General features: G+C 35.6%; 3 protein-coding genes and 1 non-coding gene across 4 annotated transcripts; 2 read left to right on the top strand and 2 right to left on the bottom strand.

The window, feature by feature from the left end:
- Positions 1-120: 120 nt before the first annotated feature.
- On the bottom strand, positions 121-708 carry TrAFT101_000321 (uncharacterized protein; the record flags this gene model as incomplete). Its single annotated transcript, XM_024903239.2, has 1 exon — positions 121-708. The coding sequence occupies one exon, from the start codon at positions 706-708 to the stop codon at positions 121-123; it is 588 nt and encodes a 195-aa protein (XP_024764530.2).
- A 7272-nt stretch (positions 709-7980) lies between these two features.
- Positions 7981-8065, bottom strand: TrAFT101_000320. The gene has a single exon. It is a non-coding gene; the product is annotated as a tRNA-His (tRNA).
- A 589-nt stretch (positions 8066-8654) lies between these two features.
- On the top strand, positions 8655-9398 carry TrAFT101_000319 (uncharacterized protein; the record flags this gene model as incomplete). The annotated part of the gene is made up of 3 exons (XM_024904312.2): positions 8655-8679; positions 8772-8823; positions 9185-9398. 3 exons carry the CDS (start codon positions 8655-8657, stop codon positions 9396-9398), a joined length of 291 nt encoding a protein of 96 aa, XP_024764529.2.
- A 4342-nt stretch (positions 9399-13740) lies between these two features.
- Positions 13741-17295, top strand: TrAFT101_000318 (uncharacterized protein; the record flags this gene model as incomplete). The annotated part of the gene is made up of 1 exon (XM_024907389.2): positions 13741-17295. The coding sequence occupies one exon, from the start codon at positions 13741-13743 to the stop codon at positions 17293-17295; it is 3555 nt and encodes a 1184-aa protein (XP_024764526.2).
- Positions 17296-18025: the final 730 nt, after the last annotated feature.

Here is an 18025-nt window from a genome sequence, read left to right as displayed (position 1 = left end):
TGCCCTGCTGAACCTGGGTATGTACGAATTTATCATTTCTATCGCATTTGCATTGACACAAGTGGGTGACATTATGGGTTTTATTACAAATTGCTCTCAGATGATTAAACATAATGTCAACTACTCATACAATTCCAATATCTTGGGTATTCGCTCGAATATTTTCCCTGCCGCCTCTGCTTGATCTAAATCCGAAATATCCAGCTCTAGCTCATTCGCCTTTCCCGTTGCCCGAATCTCCTCTCTCTTTCGGATCGACTCGAAAACTGCAAAGTCAACGGCATTGACGTTCCGGAGACTCTCCCCAACTACGGATAGGCTTCTCAATTTCCGCGAATTGCAGCGCAGAATGACGTGAATGAATGGCAAATCCACCTTGTCAGCGGCATTCTCGTAATCTTCGACAGGCAAAGTGTTGTGAGTGCTCGTTGCGCCTCGGAAGTCTGAAAAGATCCATGAGCGGCGCGTTGCTTGATTCGAGTCTCGGAGCGTATCGGCTAGGACAGAGCGCAGATACAACAGTGTCTCCCTATCAATGGACATGGATGAAGAGCTGAGCCTAGCCCTAAGGGTGCGATTGTTTGGATTGGCGCCCATTTTTATGACTCGTGAGTGGTCGATGAGCTGGCTCAGCTCGACGCATATCGCGGCGTTGAGGAAGCCTGGGCATCCGTGGACGTAGACAATGAAAGCCCGGATCTGCGACATTGTTTGTATTATTGGTGTCTTGTTGCGGGATGAGATGGTTATAGAGATGTCTTGATATGATAGATATAGAAGCTGAAGAAGTGGTAGAAGGAGCTGGTAGAATGGTTATTATAGTTTGTGAAGTTGCCTGACGAGATGCTATGTTATGGCATTGATCCAATGATATGCTGCAGCAATTGGACGTTGATTCGATGCAGTGGGATACTGCAGCAATAATACTCGATGTCCAAAGATATGTTTCAAAGGGCGATTGAATATTGGACATTGAGAGATAGATGAGCATGAGTCTTGGATTTGGAAAATGGCTTGCACTTTGTAACATTTATATTTGTGTAACCGACGAAAAAAAACCTTGTTTTGTACTTGTACCCTACTACACCACTGAATTTACTGTTGGACAGTGGTTACACAAAAGAGAAATTTCTTGAGCGCTTGGTCTGATTTGCCATCATCCTAACTTTTCGTGGGAAGTTTGGCGGATGATCACGAATAGCAATGTGACAGCGCTAGGAAGTCTGTGTGCCGTTCGCAGAAGCTAAGAGAAGGTTCAATTCATGTTCAGTGAGAAAATGATTACTTCAATACTACTCATAGTAGACTATTAGGATGGGGATGTATCAAACCGTTGTGGGATCTGGTATCGTAGTATTTGGGTGGGCCTCCCCGAAGACTATCGCGAATGGTGGAGATTAAGATGGAAACGACTGCCTAAAGAATGGGGGAGGGCGGAAGTCTACTAGATGTAAGAATTTTTCAAATAATCAGTATAAAGGCCTTCATAATGAATGTTTAAAAGTAAATGCGCGTTGCGTATTATGGAGATTCTATATCTCTTTGCCTTTTTTTTTTTTTTTTTTTTTTGGAAGCCCAATGTTTAGCCGTGGGATTCATCGCTGCGCCAGCCGTAGGAGGGAACATTACACATGTGCCTGACTAGGAATGCTACAAGATTTATTTGCGCCTTAAACCTTGAGTGATGGAAGAATTAATTAAATTATTGAGCCTTTTCTTTTAAAAAATGATGTAATTTTTGAACCCGCATATTTATTCTCTAGCGCAACACGAGCGGATGAAACGACTTCGCGGACATGACCGTCAAGTCCAAATGCAAACATGATTTGTAGCACGCTGTCAAACGCCGACATGTACATCGGCGAAAATTCAAGAAAACAGTGGTGCGTGAGTTGCAAATGGTTATGAGGTGTATATAAATTGAGTTCAGTGATCCAATTATATTCTTAATTTAATTTAGCTAAATGAATAAACGTGTCGACTTTTACTGTAAATGTCTGGTGAGAAAGTTGGTGTTTACAAAAATAGACTGGCTATATTGCGATCGCATTCAATGAGAACCAAACCATTAGATAGAAATAAAATTTAGCAAATAAACACATTTAGTCCTCTATAATTTGCTGTACATATTATTAGAATACTACTTTATAGGGCGCTGAGGCTATAATACCTGAGGGTTATTCAAGCTATGTTTATGGCTCACAGCACGACCCATCAGTTTAAGATCGCAAAGGAAAATCATTATGAGTTCCACAGATGAGATGTAGAATACAAGATGCTTGATGTGACTTTTTATAGCTTAACATAAGTGGCAGGAGAAATAAAGCTCGGGCTAAGCTAGGCCTCTTTTGGCATAGACAAATGCTTCTGTTTGAGACTCATAGATTAATTTTATAGTGCATAAATAGGGCATCTTTTCATGGCCTTTGCTAAAGCTTTAGGCATAGTCCATTGGCCCCATTGCCCCTGGAAGGCTTATAATTAAATGTATAAAGTATAGTAAAACTACCTATAATGCTGTAATTAAAGGGATACTAGGTTATTGCAGTTAAATAAGTTTATAGCCTTACTTACCTTTTTTATTTTTAAGTATTTTCTTTATATAGGCAATTTTAAATTCTACTACCTATATTTTTACTACTGCTGCATTAAATATATATAGTAAAAAGCTAAAATAAATAAAAAAAGTTAAATCTTTAAGCTAATAAATTTATTAAAGGTAGAATTTATATTTTTTTTTTTTTTTTATTATATTTAAAATAAAGCATCTTTAGCTTACTATATAATATAGTTTTTTTTAATTTATTTTATAACTTTTAAATAAAATAAAAAATAATTACTATATTATTTAAATTTTATTTTTATTTTTTTTAATTTAAATAATTAAGTATAATATACTATATTATTTTTTTAATATTTAATTTTATTAAACTATATTATTATTTATAAAGCTTTATATATAGTATATTTTTAATATTTTACTCTCTATAGTATATTACTTATATAGCTTTATTAATTTATATATAATACTATATAATTTATTTAAAAATAATAAATTTAAAGTTTAGCTTAATTTAAATAAATATTTTATATATATATAGCTTAATAAAACTTTAATAAATAACTTAAATTTAAGTAAATATAATTTTATAATATATTATAATATATTATATTATTTTTTAATATACTATTAATAAAAAAATATAGTATATAAACTATATAAATATTATATTTCCCTTTAGTTATTTTTTATAGCACTATATTAAAAGTCTTTTATAATATATATAATTATAAAATATTATTTTATTTTATAATTATATATATATAATTATTTTTATTTTACTTTTACTTTATTTTTTATTTTTTTTTTATTTATAATATAGCTTTTTTTATTTTTTTTAATAAAGTATAACTTTAAGATCTTTAATAAGTCTTTATTTATATTATTATAATTAATTAAATTTTAATAGCTATTAATTATAGCATTATATAAGTAATAATAAATAGCCTTAAGTTAAAAAAAAGTAAAAAAAGTAAAAAAATAATTAACTAAAGTTTTTTAAATATAGGATTTTTTTTAATAAATAATATATATTTAATTATTACTTTAAATATATACTAAAGTTATAATAAATAATATAAAATAAAAAAGCTACCTATAATACTAAAAGATTTATTTAATATTAATTTAATAATTTTAAATATAAATTATATAAACTTTACCTTAATTTAAATAAATTTATTATTATTTAATATATTATTTACTTTTAAAAACTTTTTTATTTTTAATATATTATAATATATAATAATTAATAATTAAAGCTTTATTAATAATATTAATTTTAATTAATAATAGTAAGCTAATATTATTTATAAAGTATTTAAGTTATTTATATATATATTTTATTAATAATTATTATTTTTAAATATATTATATAATAATATTAAATAATAAAAAGTAAAATAGCTTTATTAATATAAAAAAAGTAAAATTTAATTATAAATAACTTTAAATAATTAAAAAAAAAAAAAAATAATTAAAGTTATTAATATATAGTATTATTAATAAATAAATAATAAATAATTAATAATTACTTTAAAATATTAAATTAAATATTATTAATTAAAGTATTTTTATTTAAAAAACTTATATAAATATTTTTATAAAAAATAAACCTATTTATTAAAAATATTTATTAATATTAAATAATAAATACAGCTATTTACTATTATAAATTAATATTTTTATTATTAATTAAACTAACTTTAATTATTTAGTTAATTAAATTAAAATTTAAAAAGTAATATAAAAAAGTAAATAAATAAAGAAAATATAAAGCTTAAAAGAGTATTATAAATTTTAAATTTAAATAAAACTAAATAATAATAAAAAAGCTTAAAAAGCTTTATAATTAATTAAAAAACCCTATATTAATATTATTAAATAATTTAATATTTATAGCTTTAATTTATAATATTAATTTTAAATATATAAAAAACTAAATAACTTAAGTATAATTTAAATAAATTACTATAAATATTTTAAATATATTTAATTATTAACATTATATAATATAATATAATATTTATTAATATAAATATTAAAGCTTTAATTTTTTAAATATTATCTTTAATAATATTAAATAATTTTAGTTTAAGTAATACTAATGCTATATATAAAGTAAATTAAATTAAAATAAATAGCTATATTTTAAATAAAATCTATATAAGCTTAAATTATAATAAAAAAAAATTATTAATTTAATATTAATATTTAATTAATTAAATTCTTTTATAGTTATAGCTTAAAGAATAGCTAAAGCTTAAGTTATAAATTACCTGCTTTTAAATTTAAAAATAAATTTAATAATATAAAGCTTATAAAAATAGCAATATTTAAATAATTAAACTAATTTATTAGCTAATAACTGGGATATAGGAGAAATAAAGCTTAGGCTAAGCTAGGCCTCTTTTAGTATAAATAAATACTTTTATTTAAGACTTATAGATTAATTTTATAATATATAAATAAAGTATCTTTTTATAGCCTTTACTAAAGCTTTAGGTATAGTTTATTAGCTTTATTGCCTTTAAAAGGCTTATAATTAAATATATAAAGTATAATAAAACTATTTATAATACTATAATTAAAAAAACATTAGGTTATTATAATTAAGTAAATTTATAGCCTTATTTATTTTTTTTATTTTTAAATATTTTCTTTATATAGATAATTTTAAATTTTATTATTTATATTTTTATTACTATTATATTAAATATATATAATAAAAAGCTAAAATAAATAAAAAAAGTTAAATTTTTAAATTAATAAATTTATTAAAAATAAAATTTATATTTTTTTTTTTTTTTTTATTATATTTAAAATAAAGTATCTTTAGCTTATTATATAATATAATTTCTTTTAGCTTATTTTATAACTTTTAAATAAAATAAAAAATAATTACTATATTATTTAAATTTTATCTTTATTTTTTTTAATTTAAATAATTAAATATAATATATTATATTATCTTTTTAATATTTAATTTTATTAAACTATATTATTATTTATAAAGCTTTATATATAATATATTTTTAATATTTTGCCCTTTATAGTATATTATTTATATAGCTTTATTAATTTATATATAGTGCTATATAATTTATTTAAAAATAATAAACTTAAAGTTTAATTTAATTTAAGTAAATATTTTATATATATATAATTTAATAAAACTTTAATAAATAACTTAAATTTAAATAAATATAGTTTTATAGTATATTATAATATATTATATTACTTTTTTAATATATTATTAATAAAAGAATATAATATATAAACTATATAAATACTATATTTTTCTTTAGTTATTTTTTATAATATTATATTAAAAATCTTTTATAATATATATAATTATAAAGTACTATTTTATTTTATAATTATATATATATAATTATTTTTATTTTACTTTTGTTTTATTTTTTATTTTTTTTTATTTATAATATAGTTTTCTTTACCTTTTTTAATAAAGTATAACTTTAAAATCTTTAATAAGTCTTTATTTATATTATTATAATTAATTAAGCTTTAATAGCTATTAATTATAGTATTATATAAGCAATAATAAATAGCCTTAAGCTAAAAAAAAGTAAAAAAAATAAAAAAATAATTAACTAAAGTTTTTTAAATATAAGATTTTTTTTAATAAATAATATATATTTAATTATTACTTTAAATATATATTAAAGTTATAATAAATAATATAAAATAAAAAAGCTGCCTATAATATTAAAAAATTTACTTAATACTAGCTTAATAACTTTAAATATAAATTATATAAACTTTACTTTAATTTAAATAAATTTATTATTATTTAATATATTATTTATTTTTAAAAACCTTTTTATTTTTAATATATTATAGTATATAATAATTAATAATTAAAGCTTTATTAATAGCACTAGTTTTAATTAATAATAGTAAGTTAATATTGCCTATAAAGTATTTAAGTTATTTATATATATATTTTATTAATAATTATTACTTTTAAATATATTATATAATAATATTAAATAATAAAAAGTAAAATAGTTTTATTAATATAAAAAAAATAAAATTTAATTATAAATAACCTTAAATAATTAAAAAAAAAAAAAATAACTAAAGCTATTAATATATAATATTATTAATAAATAAATAATAAATAATTAATAATTATTTTAAAATATTAAATTAAGTATTATTAACTAAAGTATTTTTATTTAAAAAGCTTATATAAGTATTTTTATAAAAAATAAATTTATTTATTAAAAATATTTATTAATATTAAATAATAAATATAGCTATTTACTATTATAAATTAATATTTTTATTATTAATTAAACTAGCTTTAATTATTTAGCTAATTAAATTAAAATTTAAAAAGTAATATAAAAAAGTAAATAAATAAAAAAAATATAAAACTTAAAAGAATATTATAAATTTTAGGTTTAAATAAAACTAAATAATAATAAAAAGGCTTAAAAGGCTTTATAATTAATTAAAAAACCTTATATTAATATTATTAAATAATTTAATATTTATAGCTTTAATTTATAACATTAATTTTAAATATATAAAAAACTAAATAACTTAAGTATAATTTAAATAAGTTACTATAAATATTTTAAATATATTTAGCTACTGATATTATATAATATAATATAATATTTATTAATATAAATATTAAAACTTTAATCTTTTAAATATTATCTTTAATAATATTAAATAGTTTTAGTTTAAGTAATGCTAATATTATATATAAGGTAAATTAAATTAAAATAAGTAGCTATACTTTAAATAAAACCTATATAAGCTTAAATTATAATAAAAAAAAAATTACTAATTTAATATTAATGCTTAATTAGCTAAATCTTTTTATAGTTATAGCCTAGAGAATGGCCAAAGCTTAAGTTATAAGTTACCTGCTCTTAAATCTAAAAATAAATCTAATAATATAAAGCTTGCAGAAACAGCAATGTCTAGACAACCAAACTGACTTATCAGCTGGTGACTGGGATATAGGAGATAGATGCTTTCTCCGTCCAAACTCCCTTTGCATTCTTCTTCCCTTCAGCCGCATCAGCCGTTTCAGTCGCCTTACTTTTTCGAGCCCTCTGCCGCCAAAACGCCAGCTTATAAAAGAAAGAAAGACATCCATCCATGTCACCAGGGCCTGAGCCAAACACAAATGAAGTACTGGCATGGTCAAGCTTTTCTTTCTCCAATTGCTAACTCTCTCCTATGATCCGACATAAAGTTCGACGTGGTAGGGATGGAGATTTTGGAATGCGAACTGAATAGCTCCTTGGGCTAGACGAGGCATACACATCTTTGAGCGCAGCGTGACAACACAGGAAAAAAACTGCAAGCGAACACGAGTAACAATGATGCAGAAGATGAAGCGAAAAAAGATGAGGGGGCAAAAAGGCAAAAAGAAGTGCCATTACGAGGAGTCGAACCTCGGTCTTCAGTGGTTTGTAGTAGTACCACAAACTGATGTCTTAACCGTTGGACCATAATAGCTAGCACCGATGAAACATGCCCGCCCTAGACAGAGTTACAAAGGCAGACGAGGAGTCTGTATGAATCGGTGGCAGATGACAATGGCCTTCCAAACCAATCAGGCACAGATGGTTACAGAACTGAAAAGGCTGAGAACGACACAATACCGTGGGACTTTTGATACAGCAGAGGAAGATTATGACGAACGATGCTTGAACACTTGAGCCATGGATTGTTGAAGAGCCATATCACTAGCAAGCACGGATTGAAGCCAACTTGAATAATGGAGAGCGAAGGAATAGCTACAAAACAGAGCGATCGCCATGGGGCGCCACACCTTGTGATGATGGGCAATATGCCATCCAATGCTTGTGTTACTCGTACCTATACTGGTTGAACAACTACAGCATAACTGCTTGGCGAAGTCTAACTGCTACGAATCAGAATCAGCAACGAAGCGCTGTCAAAGACGAAGCAAAAGTCGCCTCATAGACAAGGACGGCACAGATGTTACGATATTGATAGACCCTTTTCACGCCACGGACCATTTAAATCAGAGGCCATTCAGTTTAGCAGCCGCCGTGGCAAACATCTTCACAACATACTGCCAATGGAAGGGGGAAAAGACAACAGAGGTTTGTCTTCGTTATATACATCTGTTCTATATCAAGCAAACCCATGGCACTATACATATATCTGCGCTCATACTAACCCGTCATACCGACAGAGCCGGATAGCACTCTCGAGGACAGCGCCCTCGCCACCCGATGTCCTATACGGTATATCGAATAAACCCCCGTTCCCTAGCAGTACTATTTCCTTTTATCCAACATACCCTTTCCTCCGATAACCACGACCTTCTTATTTTATAAATACAACGCCCGCACCATTAGCGGCGTCATACCCATCGTATGACGATGGCTCCGGAGGATGGATGACCAAAGACCATGCAGCAGGCATAACTCTACCACGGAAAGAAACATTTACCCAAATATCGTGGAGAGTCTTCCGGAAGATGCCGAGCTACTGCAAGGGTCTCTTAGAAGAATCTCTTCAGCATGGGCATCCGAAACTCCGACGGGCTGATCTCGACATCACCACCTCCTAGGGGTAGTCCATCGCCTCCATCCTATCTGACAGCATCTTCTTTGGTATCCGTAACTCTCACCTCGTTGCTGACTTCTTTGGCCGCTGTATCTTTTGGGAGAACCCCGAGTATCGCACCACCCTGGAAGTCTACTCCATCTCCCAGCGAGTCCTGCAGTTCCGTGTCATCTGGGAGGACGTCGAATGTCGGCTGCGCGTGAGCCAATACCAAGTCCAGTTCAACTCGCCTCTGGACCCGTGGGTTTGAGGAGTCCACGGAGAGCGTTTCTGGGATGAGGCAACATCAGTCAAGGAGGAGACTAAGCTCCTAAAAGGGGCCGCAGGACAAAGGATCCAGGCATATCAGGATACTGTAAGAAACCAACACGTTCGTTATCTCCGCCACGCAAACGGAGCAAATCAGAGTGACAATAATCGGGGATCGCAAAATGAAAATAGACCCATGAATTGATCATGTAAACACAATTCTACCAATCAAACAACATTTACTAGCGCTACGCAAAGCTGACAATTGGGCTTAATCTCTCTCCGGCTCGATCAAACTGAAGGCACATATGATTGAGTTGGTTACCACCCTCCATGAGAACTCTCCCATTTACATTCGTTATGCAACTGGAGCCAAGCGCTGTGGGAGCATTCTAGAGCGAAGGTGATGACGAAGAGTGGCATTTTCTTTTGGAGGGATTGAGCAACTGCCGGCGAAGAGCTCATGTCGGCTAGCAGACATCTTCTCTCAGGCGGTAACTTTTATAGAAAGGAATGCGCGTCATATAAGAGGCAAGCATACGCTCCATGTCGCCATCGGGGCATAGTGGAACCATCATCAGTTACAGGAGTGTATATAATCCTTATATGGGAAGTGACAGTTTGTGTTTTTTGGACGGTATACTCCTCTTGGAGTCTCATGAAGAGAAACTCTTGTACTAGTAGGCGCATGCGTGCCCGTTGGCTTGCAATAACATTGTATACACAATTTCATAAAATAAACAATCCAGTTTTGTCAACCAAATTCCTGAGTTCCATCCGCCACAGCTGGCGGGGGTAGTAGATGAAGAGCTCTGCCAAATATATCTGGCAAAGATTTGAACCAAATGCATGTTCCGGATCTTCGGGATTCTCAGGGACTCCAGGGTCCTCAGGGACTTCAGGGACTTCAGGGACTTCAGGGACTTCAGGTATGGAGGCTTCAAACTCCCAGTAAAGGATCGTTAACTCAAAAAAAAAAAAAAAACGGACAAAAACGCGATGGAGATCTTGCAAGATACACTAAACGGCATTATTCTTTGAGGGAAAAAGTCGGTTTCTATCGTGTACTGACATGATCTACAGATAGCATGAGAATATTCACCAGGGCGGATAAGACAGTAATAGCAATCTTGCTATGTACGCTTAACAGACAACTAATTACTACGACGACGTAACTGTAATTGTAAATGCGCTGCTGCCTCCTCTGGTATAGCAGCACATGCAAGGAAGACGCGCACGCCGCACATGAGCCCAGCCGTAAACTATGTGACTTTCTGTATATAAAACATTGATCTCCGACCCTGCCCTCCATTGGTCGAGAAAGGCCAGAACAACGCCCACAGCCTCTTCCAATATGACGTATGATCGGCTTCTATGACCTCTGAAATCAGAGTGAAAAGGAAACCAAAGAGAAAGACATCAAGCTGACTTCTTCCCATAGCACAATTGGACCCTAATAAACCCAGGGCTGGCAGGCCAAGGTAGTAAATAGTTGCTGGCCAGGCTTCCTTCTTCTAAGGGTATAGAAGCTTCGGGACGTCGATTCAAATAACCAGCTGTGTAGATCGCCACTTAACACCGGAAAAGGGTTGCTTGTAGCCAAGAGATCGTTATGCTGCCCCCACTCTAAGAGAACTTTATCATCAATACACGGCCTGAATGGTAGCCGATAGCGACCGCTGATCCCACCACCGCCGATGTAGACGCACGATATTCTTCAGGTAGCCATAGGATCCTTTCTTCATCTTTCATAACCCAATCCATACACCGTCAGTACACATACTGTAACCAGGGCGGCTTGTGCTTCGTGAAAGAGCCTCAACTGATTGACTAGATCGAGCAACCGAAACAATCGATCATCGTATACGACGCCCACGATAGCTGGCAGGCCTCAATCTTGCAGATGTAGCTCCTTCGCACGACGCATCATCTCGGATGGCGGCGATGAAGAAGAAGAAATATGACAGTTGGCACAGTAAATGTTACGCTCTAGGAGTATACCACCGAGGAGAGACGAAGCTTAAGTCTGGAACTCTTGAAAAGAGCGGGCCATGATATTTTATATCAAAAAATGACAAGCGTTTAAAATAATCATCTCCATGCTCAAGCGCATTGGATTCTGCTTCTAATAACGTTATGTGATAATCCTTCTGCATAAAAGTTCCTTTAGGCAAAGGAAAGATTCTCTTTAGCCACATTGAGAGCCCCGATTCCCAAAAAAAAAAAAAAAAAAAAAAAAACATTGACTATAGACGACGTTTGTTTGAGCAGAGCTTCGATGGGGATCCAAACCATGTTCTTTGTACGGGGTACCACTGGAACCGTCCTCCGAAACCAAACTACATTGCGGTCGAGGTCTTAAGGTAAAGCTGAGATTAACAAGCGTCGGAGTGGCATATCCAAGGTCATAATACTCTTCTCAAATCTATCTTTTGCGTACTTGTCCTCGATTCATTCGCGGTCATCTAACCGGACATACTTGTACCTCAACTTAGTTAGATTCGGTACCATCACATTGCTTCTTCCCTCGATTGAGCTCGTTGAGTCTCTGGCAAAGAATGAAACCAAGTAGCTGTCGCATCTAGCATTTTTACTCACACCAATGTAAAACTTCTCCTAGCGCAACCATTGTCGCCGGACACTGAGGATCAAATGCAATGTCCAGCCGCAGAAGAGTAGAAGGCGATCGCTCGACTGAAGGCTCGATCGGCCGGTCGTAAAAAGATGTAGAAAAGCGACCACCAGATAGAGGGTGAATATGACCTCAGGCAAATCTCAAGACCCAAACGTCTGGATTATCGGCTGAAGTGTTTGCGTCTGCGACGGATGTGCGCATTCGCCATATTTTCACAGTAGTGAATTCATGTTCATTTTTCTTCCTATAAATTTACGTATCCTTTTTTATTTTTCACATGGATAATTGAACACACACCTGTCGTATGTCTGCGTGCCATGGATGTTCACAAATGGTGATATTCTATATCTCACGACACAATCTTGTTTTTGTGGGCAGTAGGTAGAATCAACTAGCGGATTTAAAAAAAAAAAAAAAAAAAAAAAAAAAAAAAAAAAAGAATTGTTGGGGCATATCCCGTACTCTGATTGCAGCTGGATGAATGAATGAATGAATTTCCTCGTATTCATTTGTCATTTTCACCTTTACTCCCGGGAAATTGTGCCCGTACAGAGGGGTAGCTTTGGTCACGCAGGATTGAGACATAGTGTGAGCTGCGTTGCAAGGCACTGGGATAGGATATCGAACCACCTGGCAGTATCCTGCTAGGTTGCCTGGACAAATACATTGGTGATGGTAAATGGTATATGGATAGGGATTGAGAGAATTGATTAACCTCTAACAAGTGTTTATACTTTTGTTGAAAAAAGAAAAAAAAATAATAATAATGGATTGTTGATGTGTGATTCAACTCATGTATTGCAGCAGAGGCAGTCTCTCACCCGCATTTCACACGCTTATATGAGAATACTAATAGCATAAAACAGCACTTTGGCCAATGGCGCAACGCTGTGGCATCGCACTTCCGGCCACAGTATAGGCTACTTGATTCATTCATGAACCAAATCTTGTTCAGCAGGAAATATAACGAGAGGCAGGAATGGAATCAAGTCGCAGGCATATATGTTTACACAGTGTATGTATGCCTCGGGTGACTCATCTACACAACCTGATTGGTGGTTCGCATCCAGGCGGCAACCAAGGTTTGCTGCCTTGCCGGAAGAAAGATTCGCCTTTTTGAAGCATTCTCGCAATTGGATGCAGATATCACCGTGTAAGATGGTTGGCTGTATTAAGTGGAATCTGAGAGTCGGATGGTATCACCATTGAGCGAGGAAAAACTACTTAAACCCTCGACCGTCCTGCCTCTGTGTTCCTCTCGACTCCTCCATCCTCATCAGCCTGGACCAATCTTCATCACTTGTCCCCTAAACCACCCAACTTTACCCTTGTGGCATTTAATCTCGCCACTTGTTGGCTTCATCTCATATTTCTTTTGCTACCCAGCTGGTCTTAACCACCAGGCTCAGCCACCAAGCTCAGCCACCAGGCGTCACCACACCATCAGAACGCTCCCGACTTTGGGTTTGAGCTGTTCACTTAAACACAGGCACTGAATATCTTATCTGACTGCTTCATTTCCTGTTAAATATAATACATTACCCACCCCTAATCACATCTTATCACATCTTATCAAGTCTGCCTCTACTTCTATTCACTCATATTGATTGTCTCTTTGTTTATTCTGCGTTATCGTTATCCAAATCTATGACTGCTTCTTATCAAAATCTATTGCGTCCATCTCAATTTATTCATATCTACTGCAGACATGACTTCCTTTTTCCAGCCCCAGCCTCGATGGATAGCCAATCCTACCTGTGGACTCTATACCAATAGCAATGGCCTCCGGAAATTTCTTCCTCTCATCTCTCTCGATGTTCACACCGTCATCGTTTCTTCAACATCGCGGACTGTCCTGACGCAGACCTTTCATAGCCCCAAGACAGGCACCGCCAGCCACGTTGAGAACGTGAGCTACCTATTCCCTCTCTACGATGGAGTATCTGTGGTTGCATTAACTTGCACAGTTGGCTCGCGCGTCATCAAGGGCGTCGTAAAGGAGCGAAACGAAGCCAAGCAGGCCTTTGATGCTGCAGTTGCACAAGGAAAGACGGCAGGATTGCTCGAACAGTCTTTAGAGGCCTCCGACGTCTTTACAACATCGCTCGGCAATATTCCCACTGGTGAAACTGTCAAAGTCGAAATCACATACCTGGGAGAGCTGAAGCATGATGCTCAAGTTGATGGACTGCGGTTTACCATCCCCACGAGCGTGGCTCAGCGATATGGGCAATACACCCTGGGAGAGGCGAGTCCTTTACAGGGCGGGGAGCATATCAGCATCACTATTGATGTTGACGTGTCGGGCAGCTCAACCATCAAGAGCGTTCAATCGCCGTCGCATCCGATCTCTGTCAACATTGGCACTCTTTCTGCGGCAACTTCTGAGCCGCCATCTCTGCAGAGAGCGTATGCAACTTTATCGCAAGGCTCGGCAGAGCTAAACAAAGATTTCGTGATCCAAATCGTCGCCACTGGCCTCGGTGACCCTATGGCTATCCTCGAAACGCATCCCACAATTCCAAACCAACGAGCTTTGATGACGACGCTCGTTCCTAGATTCAACCTGCCTATGACCATGTCCGAAGTGGTCTTTATGTGCGATAGAAGTGGCAGCATGGGTACCGGTTTCAAGATGCGCAACGTCGTCGAGGCATTGAAAGTCTTTCTCAAGTCTTTGCCTGTTGGAGTCAAGTTTAATATCTGCAGCTTTGGAACAAGTTACTCGTTTCTGTGGGAGAGATCCCAGACATATGACGAAACTTCGCTAAGAATGGCCATTAATCACGTTAGCTCATTTGATTCCAACTTTGGCGGTACAGAAATGTACAACCCAATGGCGGAGATATTTAATCGACGGTACAGTGATATGAATCTCGAAGTCATTTTACTCACTGATGGAGAGACTTGGAACCAAGAACAATTGTTTCAGCTCATCAATACGCATGTAACTCAAAGTAATGGCGCTATTCGAGTCTTCGCATTGGGCGTGGGAGAGATGGCCAGCCATGCTTTGATCGAAGGCGTTGCTCGAGCGGGTAACGGCTTTGCTCAGGCTGTAGCGGATGGCGAAAGAGTAGACAAAATGCTAGTTCGAATGCTCAAGGGGGCTCTTACACCTCATATCAATGATTACACCCTGGATATCAATTATGGAGAAGAGGAAGATGGAGACGATTTTGAGATTATTGAAAAGGTCATGGTTGCCATGACCCTGAAGCAAACCTCTACTAAGTCGGCGGACTCTACTAAGTCGGCGGACTCTACTAAGTCGGCAGACTCTACTAAGTCGGAAAACATCAATGCTACAGGAAAATATCAGATTTCGATTTCCCTGTTTGATGAAAGCGTCCAGGACGAAGACTTGGAGATGTCTGGGACCTCCAAGTTAAAGGTGGATCTGCCAGCTGTCACCGTTCCACGTTACCTCCAAGCACCTTTCAAAATTCCGCATCTTTATCCATTCAGTCGCACGACTGTTTACGTCTTGCTTTCTGACTCGACACCCAATCTCCAGCCAAAGAGTGTCATCCTCAGAGGAACCTCCAATCAAGGCCCTCTCTCGTTGGAAATTCCCATCACCATCCTTCCGGAGAAGGGCACCACTATACACCAGCTGGCAGCTCGCAAGGCCACGAGAGAGCTTGAAGATGGCCGGGGCTGGATATTCCATGCCAAGGACGAAGAGGGACAACTCTTGCGACAGCGATACGACGGCCAATTCAGCGACATGGTCAAGAGGGAAGGTGTACGTCTAGGAACGCAGTACCAAGTCAGCGGCAAGTGGTGCTCATTCGTCGCCATTCAAGACGCTGAAGACAATACCGATGAGAATCAAGGGAAAGTGATTATAAGCAACAACGAAGAAAAAGCTGAAGAACGGAGCGTGATTAATAGCCCTGGCGCTCAACATGTTGCGCAGCAAAATATCGCTGCAGCCAGCCTACGTACTAGGCCTAGGAGGAAGTGTAAGCTACATACGATGCCAGCTAATGCGGGATCATCAGCATCAAGTAGTCGATATGATATGCAAGATATGGGGAAATCACAGGCTAGGGTGATACAACCTCCTATGCCACAGCAACTATGTAAGACAGGCCGTATACAAATGGGACTACCAATGGCACAACCACAGGGTGTGACACAACCGCAGGGTATGGCATGGCATCTACAGATGGCACAACAACAGGCCATGACACCACAGCAATCTATGGCACATCAGCAAGCTATGGCACAGCAGCAAGCCATAGCACAAGCTATGGTACACCAACGCTCCATGGTGCAAACAAATAGTGCGCTGCAGGATTATCAAATTCAGACTATGTTATTAGAACAGCAAAACAAAAAGAGACTAATGATGGCTCGGCAACAACAACAACAGCAGCAGCAACAGCAGCAGCAACAACAGCTACAGCAGCAGCAACAACAGCAACAGCAGCAGCAACAACAACAGCAGCAGCAGCAACAACAGCAGCAGCAGCAGCAACAACAACAGCAGCAGCAGCAACAACAACAGCAGCAGCAACAACAACCTCAACAGGCAAATGTGGTTACACCTGTGATTGCTAGCGGAATGCCGCATGGGAGTTTGTCTTCAGCCAACCCTCCCGCGGTGTTTCGGAGTTCATCATCCAGCAATACCGGAGGGTTCATGTCTGGCCATTCAAGCCCCATGAACCAGTCGAATCAGGCAGCGACAAGTCCTTTTGGCCTTGGAGGACCTCTAATGCAACTAAATGCAGACAATCTTTCTGCTGGCGCCCCTAGCTCGACGAAGAGAGAATCCACTCACGCTTCTACAGACGATTCAAACAAACGCGCGAAATCTGACGATGTTTTGTCAGACTTTGATTTCGATAGCTTTTTAGCCCAACCAGAAGATAAGACTGACTTTTCTGATGCTGAAAGCACTCTTATGCCGGCCCCGTTGCTAGAGCAAACCGCTCCAATGTCAGCGCTATTTTCAGAGCAAACATTTATCGGCAATTGGGATTGGACCCCGAGACTGGAAACGATTGTGGGAATGACAAAGTCGGCAGCGTTGGCGGGCATTGAGCTTCCCGGTCAGTACGGCCAGCTGCATACGGTGCTGGCCACTCTTTGCGCCGTGGTGTATCTGAGGAAGAAGCTGGCGGACGAAAAGGACGTGTGGGAACTCATTGTGCAAAAGGCGGAAGATTGGCTACGAGGCCAAACGCAGGAAGATGTGATGGAGCTGGAGAAGATTGTGGAGCGTGCGTTGTTTGCAGACACGGCTGCGTAGATATGAAATGGTCTATTTATGTTGGCGGATTTCCTTTGTTTTATTGTGAGTAATGAAGTTACACCAGATTGGATATGACATGAAGAGAAACTGTTTTTACTATTACGCTTTACATGTATTGGACTGGAAATTAACATCTCCCCAGGAAGCACTTCTATCTTGTTCAAACAAAGCCTTTATTTTGTAAGCAGAGCACCGAATTCAAATGTTGCGATTCATAAAAAGAAAAAGAAGCCATTGATGAGATAGAAAAATCATGACCGTCTCTATCAAAGATTGTGCCTGTTTGGAGAGGCGGAACCCAGCAGCAGAGAAAATCGGAGTCTGTCAGCGCGCTAAAAATCGCTGTTTAGCGCTTCAACCGCTGTATTTATAGCGACCAAGCACGCTGTATTGAAGTCGCTATAGCACTCTGGTAACTCAGTTACGCATTTATAACTGTTACTGCAATTTTCAACCACCGACCGTAATTGTTCCATCTACATTTCATGTTTTATGCGCCATGATGTCCACTACTCTAACGCCAAAGACTAGAGCAGCGCCAAAGATGCTGAGCAATAGAATGAATTCAGGCTTGTCGATGCTGCATCAATCTGTTCCTCATGGTAGAGTCAATCGCCGGCCACCATATCTATAACTTGCTGTAGAGTATTTGGCGGCATGTTGAGGAGGCTGATGTGAGTATTGAATGGAATTCGGTCCACGGTTTTGATCTCAACAGGGCATATCG

This window comes from Trichoderma asperellum, chromosome 1 (assembly GCF_020647865.1).
Source record: "Trichoderma asperellum chromosome 1, complete sequence".
Taxonomy (NCBI): domain Eukaryota; kingdom Fungi; phylum Ascomycota; class Sordariomycetes; order Hypocreales; family Hypocreaceae; genus Trichoderma; species Trichoderma asperellum.
This window is presented reverse-complemented; position numbering and strand designations above follow the sequence as displayed.